Source organism: Prosopis cineraria, unplaced genomic scaffold, assembly GCF_029017545.1.
Source record: "Prosopis cineraria cultivar Desert tree isolate PC_DT_omini unplaced genomic scaffold, ASM2901754v1 PC11, whole genome shotgun sequence".
NCBI classification, from domain to species: domain Eukaryota; kingdom Viridiplantae; phylum Streptophyta; class Magnoliopsida; order Fabales; family Fabaceae; genus Prosopis; species Prosopis cineraria.
This window is the reverse complement of record NW_026555342.1, coordinates 14749534-14764099: the sequence shown is the minus strand read 5'-3', so window position 1 is coordinate 14764099 and position 14566 is coordinate 14749534. Positions and strand designations below refer to the sequence as shown.

Genomic DNA, 14566 nt, shown 5'->3' with positions numbered 1-14566 from the left:
TGACATGATGAGAAAAAGAATAAGAAGTGAAAAATGAGATTGAATGAGGTGGTGGGAAAAAATCAACAGAAACTTAGTATGGTGAACCTCATAGAACTCTAAGCAAATACTCTTCTAGACCATAAATGGTCCAAAGAGCACAAACCATCTTCCAAGGTACAATATTACTCAGATATACCAGTGTATTTAATTCATTTCTCCATAAAAATGACATGAAAAAGCAAGCAAATAAAATTTGGTTTATCCATTTTCCTTCCCTCTCGTGTGATATAAAACCATTAGTATATTACATGAACAATTAGTCCCACATACTCCACACACCAGAGACTAAATTATTACATATCCATATTTGAAAGAAAGCAAAACAATATGATATTATAGATAAGTCCAAAAAAGCTACAAACATCTGGTAGTTAAATAACTACATTCATCATTCTGCAAAACACATCTAAAAAGGCATCAAGGATTCCACCAAAAGTGCTTAGGAAGGTTAATCTAAAATGTAACAATTAAGATTTAGGATCTAGGCTCTTTCTTCTTCTTCTTCCTCCTCCTTTAGGACTGGGGCCTAGGCTCTTCAATGTGGATGTTGCCAACCGGCACAAGGCTTTCCACATAATTGAAAATATTACGAAAACGACTGCCCCTGTGGATTGTCAAGAACTTAGATTCATTAGTACAGACATTGAACAGACATATAACAGCTTTTGGTTTATCATCCTCCCACTCATCTCTTTCAGTTACATCAACAGAGCAAATAATTTCATTCCCCCACATGGTCACTGGCATTAAAAAGTATGGATAGGATTTGCTCCTATATTTCTTGGTCCAATTCGACTTCTTCCCTGATGCACTGGTTACCTCCTCCATCACCCACAACTCAACTTGGAAGATTCTTCGATTCGCAGTGAGACAAACGATAGCTAGTTTGTTGTCATGCTCAGTGAGGTTGGCAGTCGAATTATAGCCTAAATCAGGCCATGGCATCACGGTGAACACTTCCGTTGCTATGTCAAAGGAAACTAAAAAACTATCAATATCCTCAGCATTTTCATCTATGCCATTTGCACCATGAAAAAACACAGCTCCATTAACAGTGACAACATTGATAAAGTCAGAATAAACTCGCACACCCTCTAAGTTCCTAAATTCTATTTCTTTCCATGACCCAGTGTTTAATGAATACACTTCCACTCGCTCAACAGCGTTTTCATACGCAGCATAAGTTCTGACTATCTTGTAATCATTAACAATAGGAGAGAATCCAAATCCTAAAGCGCAATCACCATCAGAACCATGCATAGCTACTGACAACGGTCTGACCTCTCTAGTCGATGGATTCCACAGTAAAAGGGAAGGAGAAGAAACACCATACCTATCGATTTCAACACAGACGAGGCCGTTGCTGGAACCGATAATCTTAGCACCCAGCAAGGAACCCATCAAAGGTGGGTTCGGAACTTCAAAGATTCGCATCTCGCGACTGAGCAACTAGAAACACAAAGGATCATTTCTATAATTCTGTTGCAAAAGAAGAGAAGGGATTTGATGACTGGAATGATGGAGCTGATCTGCGATGAAAGATGGGGTCTTGATGAGATTTTTCCACTCTTTGGAAACACATTGGAATCGAACTAGGGACTTCACAGGCAGTCGTTTGAGAATGTTTCGGACGATTTCTTGAGGAAGAAATGGTGTAGCACCGTCCATCACAATCTGCTCCAATGGTGCTTGACTGGTAAGAACGAATCGCTCAAGGGGAAGCCTTCGCCATTAGGGATTCCTGGAGTGGACAATGGAAGAAGCGAGCTATCTCGCATTTGTATTTTCATTTAAATACGAACTGTTAAATACGAAATCTTCCGTACATTTGATTGTATATTAAAAAAAAATCATTTAATTTTTATAATTTTAATTTAATTATAATTTAATTTTTAAATTTTAACTTATTATAATTTAGTTATTATAATTTTAACTTATTTATAACTTGATTTTTAACCCTTAATGTCCGCAAATTAATCTTTGAATTTTAATATTTTCAACTCAATCCTTATAATTTCAAACATTTAAATATTTAATTTTATGTTTTAAAAAATAAAATTATAAAAATTAAAGATATTTTAAAATTTTAATATTTATAAAATTTATAAAAATTAAAAAGGTTTATTAATATAAAATATTAATAATAAATTTTAATATAGTTTTAATTTTTATAATTTTATTTTATAAGATATAATAATTAATATTTAAATAATTAAAAATGCAAGAACTGACTTGCAGTTTATAAGAGTCAAAATTTAGAAACTAAATTATAAATAAGTCAAAATTTTTAAGATTGAATTATAATAAATTAAAGTTTAAGGATTAAATTATAATTGAGCCAAAACTGTAAGAATTAAATAATTAATTTTTATTTATATTTAAATACAAGAAAGACATTTACTCTCTCATGTCTTAATTTTACTCTTTCTCTATTCATGGAGAGTCTCATTGTGATGAGAATTCAGTGTTTTTGTCAACAATTGTAACAATTTGTTTGCATATAAGATTAATGAGTAAATAAAATCTTAAACTATTACTCAAATATAATCCTATATCTTGAACTCTTAAAATATAAAAAATAAATTTTTAATTTTTAAATTCATAATAAAATAAATTTTGATTAGTGCTACAGATTCTGAAAGGGAGGCAACTTTATGCCAAGTTGAGTAAATATGAGTTTTGGCTAAATAAAGTGAAGTTTTTAGGGCATGTTGTTTTTGAGGAAGGTATTGCAATTGATCCTCACAAGGTTGATGCGGTGTTGAAATGGGAACGACCGACCTCGGTATCAGAAATCAGAAGTTTCTTGGGGTTGGCCAGCTATTATAGGAGGTTTATTGAAGGGTTTTCTCAAATAGCATCGGCGTTGACTAAATTGACCAGGAAAGACAAACCTTTTTGTGGACCAAAGAGTGTGAAGAGGCTTTTATCACCTTGAGAAAGAAGTTGACGACTGCACCCGTCTTAACTATCCCTGATCCTAAGCAATCATTTGATGTTTATACAGATGCATCGCTTAAGGCTCTTGGATGTGTTCTTATGCAAGATGGCAAAGTTGTAGCCTACGCATCAAGACAATTAAGGCCTCACGAAATGAACTACCCCACTCACGATCTAGAGCTAGCAGCTATTGTCTTTGCTCTTAAGATCTGGAGACATTACCTCTATGGTGCACGATTTGAAATGTTTAGCGATCATAAAAGTCTTAAATATTTGGTAGACCAGAAGGAGCTGAATATGAGGCAAAGAAGATGGATGGAATTCTTAAAAGATTGAGTTTGAATTGAAGTACCATCCAGGGAAGGCCAATGTAATGGCTGATTCCTTGAGCAGAAAGACAGTGCATGTAGCTTGTATGATGATTCATGAACAGAAGTTATTAGAAGATTTCTCTAGTTTTCCACAAAATATCCCAGATTATGCTATGTTCAATTTGAACACTACGGTGCTTACAATCGAATTTTGGGATAAGTTGCGAACAACTCAGTTTGAAGATCCATACTTGTTAGAAGTTCGAAAGAACTTAGACGAGAAGATGACTGGCACAGATTTCACTTTTAATAATAATGGTCTTGTAGTCTATAATGGGAGGGTTTGTGTTCCTGATGTGAAAGAGTTGAAGGACACAATTCTTGCCGAAGCTCATAGAAGCAAATTCACCATCCACCCCGGAGCAACTAAGATGTATCAAGACATGAAGCGGTATTGGTGGTGGCATGGTCTGAAGCGTGATGTGACGGAGTATGTAAGCAAGTGTCTGACTTGTCAGAGGGTGAAAATAGAGCATCAGAGGCTTGGCAGTTTATTGCAACCATTGGAAATTCCAACCTAGAAGTGGAAAAGCATTTCCATAGACTTTATTATGGGTTTGCCTAGAACACAGGTAGGATACGATGCAATATGGGTCATTGTTGATAGATTGACGAAGTCAGCCCATTTTCTACCTATCAGAGAAGGTTATACCATGGATAAATTCACGGAACTGTATATCCAAGAGATTGTGCGATTACATGGAGTGCCTAAGGATATGGTTTCAGATCGTGATCCAAGGTTCACCTCGAACTTTTGGAAGGTGATGAATAATGCTATGGGTACTCAATTGAAGTTCAGTACAGCATATCATCCACAGACCGATGGTCAAACTGAAAGAACGAATCAAACACTTGAAGATATGTTGCGTACATGTGCACTTGAGTGGACAGGCAGTTGGGACAAGCATCTACCGTTAGCAGAATTTGCCTACAACAACAGTTATCATTCAAGTATTCATATGGCTCCATATGAGGCGTTATATGGTAGAAAGTGTAGATCTCCACTTTGTTGGACTGAGTTGAGTGAAAGAAGCATTATAGGTCCAGACATTGTTGACCAAACCACTCAAAAGATTAAGACAATCCGACAAAAATTGTTGACTGCTCATAGTCGGCAGAAGAGCTATGTAGATAAGCGGCATAGACCTTTGACTTTTGAGGCAGGCGACCATGTGTTTTTGAAAGTATTACCAATGACAGGCATTGAGAGGTCAATAAAAGCCAAGAAATTAACTCTTAGATTCATAGGTCCTTTTCAAATCCTACAAAAAATTGGGACTTTGGCCTATCAAATTGCCTTGCCACCTCATTTGTCAGGAGTTCATGATGTATTTCATGTCTCTCAATTAAAGAAATATCAACCCGATCCGTCTCATATAATAGAACCTAAAGAGGTTGAGCTAAGGGAGAACATGACCTATCGAGTGGAACCAGAAAGAATTGTAGATGTAAGGGAAAAGCAATTGAGAAATAAGACCATTCACCTCGTGAAGGTATTCTGGAAAGGAATGGCCCCTGGTAATGCAACCTGGGAAACTGAGGAGAAGATGAAACATTCCTATCCTCATTTGTTTGAGCAAGGTATGTTCCTTATGATTATTCGAATTTTAGGGACAAAATTCCTATTAGGAGGGGAGAGTTGTAACATCTCAAAAATTAACCTAAGGTTAATTAAGTTAATTTAGAGCAAATGAGAAATTTTAGAGGAATATTTAGATATAAATAATTTTAGTTAGAAAATTATTATTGGATTTAATTTAGATTAAAATCCTAAGTTATGATCTTATAGTAAATAGAAATAGTAATGATAATATTATTAAAAAAAAGAAGAAGGAAAAGGAACATAAAATAAATTAAAAATTTAAGAGGGCGAAGAGAAGTAATTTTTGCTTTGGGTGTTGAGGTGTAAATAATACAAAAAAAAAAAGAAAGAAAGAGAGGAAGAAGAGAGCTTTCGGCGTGCATGATGGATTAACAAAAGACAAAAGAAAAGGTGAGGAGTAAAAACACGTGGGTCCTACAGTTTTCTTTTGAAAAGCAACACATCTGATTCTTTTCTTCATTTCCTCCATTCTTTCTTCATTCCTTCTCGCGCAAACAGAGAGAGCGAAATCAAAGAGCGAGCGAGATAGCAAACGACGCTGCGGCTAGAAGAGCTGGTTTAGAAGGTGAAGCTCTATAATAGAATAATTCAGATGAGATTTTAAGTATTCTAAGACTAAGTAAGTGTTCTAAACATTTTTCTTAGTCATCTTTTCTCTTTGGTTTCTGATTTTGTAGTAGTAGAAAATTCAGGATTTGGAAGGGGGATGAATTTATGTTAAATAAATATGGTTTTGAGATTGTTAGTAATGTAATAAATATTCTAGAGTATTATTTTATTGATAGAATTGAAATTTGAGGCATTTGAGTTTATCCCTAGATTCCTATAGGTAGATTTTTGGTTAAATCTAAAAATATAAATTGATTTTTGATATTTAAATGATTATTTAAGATGAGAAATAAATTATTATGACTATAGAATAATGATTCTAGGCTTGAAATTAAGTTTACAATTTTTGAGTATTTTTATGTGTGAATTTTTGGAATAAAAAGAGAAATATTGATATTAGAAAATTATTTGAATGAAATTATTGTAAAAGAGACTATTGAACTAAGTAGATAGGTTCAAATACATGAAATTAAATTTTAGAATTCAAGAGACTAAGACTAAGTTCTTAAAAAAAATATAAAAATAAAATAAATATAAAATAAAATAAAATAAATACTTAGGTGTTAGAGTATAAGTGAAAATTGTGTTAATAATTATTATTGACAAATTGGGATATGATCAATTGTAGATTAATTTCCTTTTAACACCATTCAAGCTTTGGAAAGCTTTGGAAGTGCTGTAACTTAAGGGGTAACCTTTGACCTCTCAAAGGTTGAGGTAACCGGGAAAAATCTATTTTATACATTTGTATGTTAATTAATTAATTATGTTAGTGAAATAAAAGAATATATATATCTAAATTTGAAATAGTTGTTTGTAATGCATGTGACTTTGTTGAGACTTTATAACTTGTGAGTAATGAGATTGATGGTTGATGATTATGTGTACACTCTTGGTTATAAGTTGTGGATTATGCACAGTGATGAAAATTGATGAGCATGTGGGATAATTTTGAAATATATATATGACATTTTGAAATGCATTTTTTCATGAGCATGATCATATGGCGGGAGTTTGCCTTAGTGAAGGAGTTAGCGGTTATGCAAAATCTATATGGCACTTGGTTATTAACTGATAATCTTAGGGGTTATAGCCGCTACTTACCTTGTAAGGTACTGTAGCATTATTCCTATTAAGGGACTTGACCCTACTGGCCTACCTGGAGTTTTGGGTAGAGCTAGTTTTGGATATGACACCCTATAATGTGTGATTTGGGAGAAATCGTGTTCATAAGTGAGTAAGGTAACCCTGGCCCAGTAGCCCCTCGTGATATGATTAAGGCCTTGGATAGTCTCACCACATGGACGATCCCTTTCGGTTATTGGCCCACGGATTTCATGTCAGAGGAAATAAGGGGGGATATAAGGAAGAGATCGATCATGCATATTATTACTATCTTGCCATTTGAGTGATTGATGGCTATGTTGAGAATATGGTTATAATTGTAGAAATGAGAACATGTAGTAACCATGTGAATAACATATATGTGGCTACTTTGTACTTGACTTTATTCTTGAGATTATTCACATGAGTTAAATGTTAATGTGATTGTTTACATAGCCACTTGCATTCATGATTAATTACTATGCATTTGTATAACTTAGATATACCTTGGTTACTGAGTGGTTGTACTCATCCCTCTCTTCTAACATATTACAGGAGCTAGCTCATCTGAGAAGAATAGAGGAAAGGAGCATTAGACCAAGTGATAATAATAACTTCTATAGGCCTCTCTCCTTTTATGTTGATGTATGTATTTAGTTTATGATATTGCCAATTAGGATAATATATTCTTGATCCACTTGCACTATGGGTTTTGTGTTGGATAGAAAGATATTTTGGGCCCTTGAGAATGTGTTTTGATGTTTGTATTATATTAATGGGCCAAAATATTTGTGCAAGTAAAAATAGTTATTATCATGCTTCCGCATATGTTTAATTAAATGATATAAGTTTTTAAAATATTTTAAAGACTTGGGATCCCTTTGTATTAAATAGTTTGTAAAAAAAAACATGTTAAGAATTCATTTAGGATAATTCATTTGGATTAGTTCTTGATTAACCATGGTTAGTGTGATAATTAAGTCCTAATTTAGGACGCCCTTTATTGGGCATAAATATGTATAAATTATATTTAAAAAATAAATATGTATAAATTATATTTAAATTTAGGACGTCCTAGTTTTTTCATTTCATAATGCTTATTGGGCATAAATATGTATAAATTATATTTAAAAAATATAAATAAAACAATAAAAAATAATGTATTCAATTCAACCAATTTCTCACCAATTTTATCAATTTTAGCTAGTTCAATTGGTTCATAGAATGAGTAATTTTTTGTAGTAACTAGATCGAATCTATAACTGACTCTCGATTGAATTAATTAGACCAACCAGTTCAGTCTGGTTTTGCTAATGTGCAAAATACCATCTTTTGCAAACATCTAATAGTTTAAATTTAATTTTTAGATGATTTACAATTGCTAATTTAAAATAACTAATGAGATTTCATTATCAAGTAGTATATAATGAGATTGGAGACCACTTGATGCCCTCCTAAATGGGACAATTTCTAAAGGTGGCCAATATCTGAAAGAGTTAAAATGTTCATGTGGCAAGTGTGTCACTTAAGACTTCTAGCTAACTTTCTTAAAGCCAAGAGAGTCTTCTTTGATAATCTTTTATGTCCTTTTGAGTGTAATAGTGAGAAAGAAATCTTGCATATTCTCCATGAGTGCCTTTAAGCGCGAGATTTAGAGAGCTTTTATTAAACATAACATGCTTCAAAGTTTCTTTTATGGTAATTTGCAATTGTAGCTTAAATAGAACTCTCAACATAGTCCATGCTACAACAGATTCAAATAATAGCCATGGACTATAATTTTTGGATCGGTGCGTTGGATCCTCTGAACAACTAGGGTATAGCAGTTGTCGACTATATGGCAAGAAATGCCCGTGGAGGGAGCTGAGGGTGTCTCCATTTCTCATTTGCTGCATTTCCCTCTACTTCCTCAAAACGGCATTGTCTAGAGTGAGAGAAAAAAAACCAAAAGAAAGCTAAATAATGTGTCATTTTCATCTTTACCACCAACGCACGCGTGAACCTCTATTTTTCTCACTCTTCCAAAACAGAGACGTGCTCACACACTAGAAAGAAATTCTGACCAAGAAAAGATTTTGATTAAGGAAGGATTTTGATTGTAATTTGGTATGGTTCCATTTTTTTCCTATGTACCGATCATTTCTATCCCTCATTTAAATTTAAAACTTGCTGAACGTGGTTGCCATTCTCTCCCTCTCTTTCTCCCTTACATTGGTCATTTTCCTCCCTTGTTTTTATGTTTAAATTAATTTTGAAACATATAACTAATTTGCCATGGACTTGTGCTGCACAGAAATTTTTTTGATGACAGTCACAACTACAAGAAAGTAATGCTGGCCATTTAACACATTATTATCCCTTAGCTTTGCATAAATGAATACATCACCAAGCTTTTAGGTTATTTTTAAATTCATTAACAGTTTTTTGTTAACTCTCATGAATAACAGTGTTTATTTATTTTTTTATCTGCTTACTCTTCGTTTTAGTGTTTTTGTTTTTCAGCTTTTCTTGTTAGCTTTAAGTAATGGACACAAGTATAACTCCAACAGTTGGTCTTGAATTTAATGATCTAGAAGAGGCATGGCAATATTGGATTGACTATGGTGGAAGAATAGGATTCAGTGTTAGAAAGCAAAACTCTAATAAGAGCAAGAAGGATGATTCTATCATATATTGCACATATGTTTGTTCAAAGGAGGGAGTGAAAAAAGTAGATAAAAGAGACTTTAAAACTAAGAAGCCTCAAAAGGAAACAAGAACAGGGTGTGAAGTGAAAATGATAATTAAAAAGGTGAATGAAAGATTTAGAGTTAGTGAACTATTTTTGGACCATAATAACCCTTTAGAGCCCCCAGAGACTATTCATTTATTAGCATGACAAAGGAGATTACCGAAAGCATAAGGCTATGCTTTGGAGGTTACTGAAGATACTAAAAAGCCTCTTTTAATTTAATGAGCAAATATGCAGGAGGGAGGGCTAATTTGGGGTATACTAAAGAGGAGGTGAAAAGTTATCTAAGATCAAGGAGGCAACGAGACATGATCTATGGTGAAGCTGGGTTTTTACTTCACTATTTTCAATAACAATTAACAGAAAATCCTTCATTTTTTCATTCTTATCAAATGGACTCAGAAGAGCAAATAACTAATGTGTTTTGGGCTGATGCACGTATGTTGATAGATTATGATTGTTTTGGGGATGTCATTTCATTTGATACAACATACTCTACAAATCGTGACAACAGACCCCTTGCCATTTTCTCAAGTTTCAACCATTACAGAGAAGTAGTGATATTCGGTGTTGCTTTATTATATGGTGAGACTATTGAGTCTTTTAAATGGCTTTTTAAAACCTTTTTACAACCACATAAGAAAAAATGTCATTTACTATGTTTACTGACCAAGATGCAGCAATGGCAAGAGCCTTGAAAGAAATAATGCCAAATGTAAAGCATGGCTTATGCACATTCCACATCAATAGAAATGGGGTGAAACATCTTGGAAACTTAATGAGAGATGACTCTTGTTTTCTGGGTGAGTTTAATTGGTGCATGTATCATTGCAAGGAAGAAACAAGGTTTGAGGAATCTTGGAAAGAATTATTATCAAAATATAATGTAAAAGAAAATCCATGGTCGATGTCTATTTACAAGTTAAAAGAAAAATGGGCAGCATATTACATGAAGCACTCAAAGACTCTTAGTATGAGAACAACTTAGTGAAAGTATCAATTCATTTATAAAAAGTTGCACTAATCTTGAATTGAATATTAGTCAATTCTTCAATGTCTTTGAACAAGTTGTTGTGGATAAGCAGTATAATGAATTGCAAAGTGACTTCAACTCATGCCAGAAGTTGCCAAGGTTGATATTGAAAAGTTCGTCTATGCTGCAACAGCTTTCTCAAGTTTACACACCAACAATTTTTGACTTGTTCTAACATGAGTATGACTTACGTGATGCTACGTGTATAAAAGAAAGGAAAGAAAGAAAAATAGCTGCAAATGATGATGCTCTTGTTATTGATTATGTAATCACAATGGTTGATAAAAAAAGAGAGTGGAGATTGACATTTGAGCCATCAAGAGAAGATAAAGAGGCTGTCGTTACTTGTAATTGTAAGAAGTTTGAACAATGGGGAATATTATGTTGTCATGCATTGAGGATATTGTATGACCAAGATGTAAAGCTACTTCCAAAGCAATATGTGTTAAAGAGGTGGACAAAAGAAGCAAGGTGTGGTGTAGTGCATGATAGTAAGGGAAAGGAAATTGAAGTTGATCCTAAACTAGAATGCTCGAATTGATATAGGCAATTGTGCCCCATGCTCATAAAATTAGCTAGTGATGCATCTGAATGTCCAGAGGCATTCTTTATGGTTCATCAAGCAGTGCTAGAGCTTAGTAAGAAAGTGTCTCAACTTCTTATTAACCACTCATCAGATAGTGTTAATAATGAAGGGGGTGTTGATGATGATGTTAGTAAGAATGATGGTTCAGGCGTTGGATTCAAGAAGAGAGAACACAAAAAGATTAATCCAAGTTGGGTCGACAATCCAAGTCAAAAAAGAAAAAAAGTTAAGACTTTAAAAAAATCTACTAACAAGTCTTCACAGTGTTCAAAGGTATAATTTTTTTTCTTTGAATTTTTAATACCATGATTTTTTTATGACATTTAACCGATATTGTTGCAGGACACACAAAATATATTAGAAGTGGGTAGATCATCATCTTCGGTACAGTATGGCCCCCCTGTGTCAAATATGCCGGTGCAAGTGCAATATGACCTTCTATGTCAAATATGCCCGTGCAAGTGCAATATGACCCCCTGTGTCAAATATGCCGGTACAAGTGATGTGGCCTCGTTGTGTCAAATATACCGGTGCAAGTGCAAACTGGCCCCCTCGTGCCAAGTATGTCGGTGCAAGTGCAAAATGGCCCCCTCGTACCAAGTAGGCCTGTGCAAATGCTATATGGTCCCCCCATGTCAAGTATGCTAGTGCAAGGGCAATATGGCCCCACCATGTCAAGGATGCCGGTACAAAGGCAATATAGCCCCCCCGTGTTAGGTATGCTAGTGCAAGGGCAATATGGTCTGCCTGTGCCAAATACACCAATAACAACACAACATGATCCATTTAAGTAAGTCAAATGTCCTTCACAACATTGACGATGGTAAAGATATTATATTTCAAGTTCTTATTCTCAACTAACTTAAATGTCATTCACAGCATATTTCATACTATTGTCATTTTATTTTTGTGTTTGTAGGATTTACTGAACAACAATGTGAAGTCACTTGAAGCAATTGAATTTAGTCAAGTATTTGAGAAAGGTAAATCATTGTCTAAATGTATTGAAACTTCTATTACAATTCAATTACATTACATTGTTTGAATATAAATTGTTACAATGTTACAAATTCAAATCTAACTCCGCCTATGTTTATAGCCGGTCCCAAGCCCGGGTAAAGGAGGAGGGTTGTGTTAGGCCATCAACAGCCAATGTAAAACTTTGTTCAATCTATCATGAACATGGATAATAGACGTTATAATGTTAATGCTAGGTCGTTGCCCGTAAGTAACGCGCTGCATGGCTCTAGTACAGTGATAAGTGAGTTAGAGCCGCTGCATCGGCGCCCAGATGTAGTGTTAAATGAGCAAGGGCTACCGCATCATTCTGGACGCACGCGGCTAAAAAAGTTAGTCCATGAGAGCAAAATTAAATTTGGTACTTGAAATGTTGGGACATTGAATTGTAAATCTGTAGAGGTTGTCGGGGTTATGATTCAAAGGAAAATTAATATCCTTTGCCTGCAAGAAACAAAATGGCGTGGAGAAGAAGCTAAGGATATTCAAGGTTTCAAACTTTGGTATACAAGAAAAGTAAGTGCACGCAATGGAGTAGGCATCATTATAGATAAGGAGTGGAAGAAGAACGTTGTAGAAGTTAGCAGAATTGGAGATAGAATTATTTCCTTAAAAATGATAATTGGACGTGAGATTGTTAATATTGTTAGCGCTTATGCGCCGCAAATCGAGACAGAAGCCAGTCTTAAGGAATTATTTTAGGAGGATCTAGAAGGGTTGATTCGACACATACCACAGAGTGAAAAGATTTTTATTGGAGGAGACTTTAATGGGCATGTCGGCAGGAAAGCTGGTCAGTATGCGAGGGTGCATGGTGGTTTTGGTTTTAGAGAGCTAAACAATGAAGGACAAACTCTTCTTGATTTCTCATTGGCGTATGATTTTAAGATTGCCAACACTTATTTCAAGAAGAGAGATGAGCATCTCATCACTTACAAAAGTGGAGCCTCAAGGTCACAGATTGATTTTCTTTTGGTTAGAAATACAGATAGAAGACTTTGTAAAAATTGCAAGGTGATCCCCGGAAATGCTTTAACGACACAACATAGGGTCCTAGTCCTTGATGTGTGTATTATGAGTAAAATTCAAAAACGTCGACAAGTAGTAGCACCAAGGATTAGGTGGTGGCAATTAAAAGGTGAGAAGCAAGATATTTTCAAGCGAAATCTTTTAGATAAAGGAATTTGAGAATCTCAGAGAAGTGCTAATATCATGTGGGAGGATATGGCTAAAAAGATACGGGAGGTTGCAAAAGTAGTTTTGGGAGAATCAAAAGGTTCTGGTCCGAGAGATAAGGAGTCTTGGTGGTAGAATAATAGTGTACAGGACAAAATCAAGTATAAGAAGAACTGTTTTAAAGCCATACATTTGTGTAACAATGAGAAAAATTGGGAGAGGCACCGTATGGCTAAGAAGGAAACTAAGAGAGCTGTGGGTGAAGCTCGTTCTAAAGCTTTTGAAGAATTTTATAAGAGCCTTGAGACAAAGGAAGGAGAGCGAAATATTTATAAGATTGCCAAGAGTAGGGAAAGAAAATCAAGAGATCTAGAACAGATAAGGTGTATTAAGGATGAAGAAGGAAGAACTTTAGTTACAGATGATGAAATTAAAAATAGATGAAAGACTTACTTTTCTAAACTTTTTAATGATGAAGAGGGTTCATCTAGTAACTTAGACGATTTAGTAACTGGTGAAGGAGAACAAAATTTGTCATTCTATCGAATAATACGTGATAAGGAGGTAAAGGAAGCTTTTAAGAAAATGGCAAATGGTAGAGCTAACGAACCTGATTGTATGTCTATCGAAGCGTGGAAATGTTTAGGTGAAGAAGGGGTGAGATGGTTAACTAAGTTATTTAATGTAATTTACGGCCCAAGAAAATGCCTGATGAGTGAAGGAGAAGTACATTAATTCCTATTTATAAAAATAAAGGAGATATTCAGAATTGTACTAACTATAGAGGGATTAAGCTCATGAGTCACACAATAAAATTGTGAGAGAAAGTAATTGAGCACAGGTTGAGATTGAAGACAAGTATTTTGAGAATCAGTTTGGTTTTATGCCAGGTAGATCAACTACAGAGGCGATTTATCTACTAAGGGGATTAATGAAAAAGTATCATTGTAAAGATAAAGATCTACATATGGTTTTTATTGATTTGGAAAAAACTTATGACCGTATACCAAGAGAAGTGCTTTGGAAAGCGTTAGAAAAAAAGGGAGTACGGATTGCTTATATTAAAGCCATACAAGATATGTATGAGGGGGTAAAAACTAGTATAAGAACGCCTAGTGGTCAAACAAAGAATTTTTCTATAAAGATTGGACTACATCAGGGATCATTTCTGAGTCCTTATCTATTCAACTTGATCTTAAATGTTTTGACAGAACATATTCAAGGGAAAATTCTGAAATGTATGCTTTTCGCGGATGATATAGTTCTTATAGCAGATAGAAGAGAAGAGGTTAATTGCAAACTTGAGTTATGGAGGAGGACATTGAAGTCGAAAGCTTTTCGTCTGAGTAGAAGT

At 34.5% G+C, this 14566-nt stretch overlaps 1 protein-coding gene across 1 annotated transcript; it reads right to left on the bottom strand.

Annotated features, from left to right (window-relative positions):
• Positions 1-555: 555 nt before the first annotated feature.
• Positions 556-1476, bottom strand: LOC129286164 (F-box/kelch-repeat protein At3g06240-like). The gene has a single exon (XM_054922180.1). It carries the CDS (start codon positions 1474-1476, stop codon positions 556-558), a length of 921 nt encoding a protein of 306 aa, XP_054778155.1.
• Between the last annotated feature and the right edge of the window lie 13090 nt (positions 1477-14566).

What these genes read in the sequence shown, in the direction of transcription:
- LOC129286164 (XM_054922180.1), bottom strand. Translation starts at nt 1,476, where the DNA reads ATGCGAATCTTTGAAGTTCCGAACCCACCTTTGATGGGTTCCTTGCTG.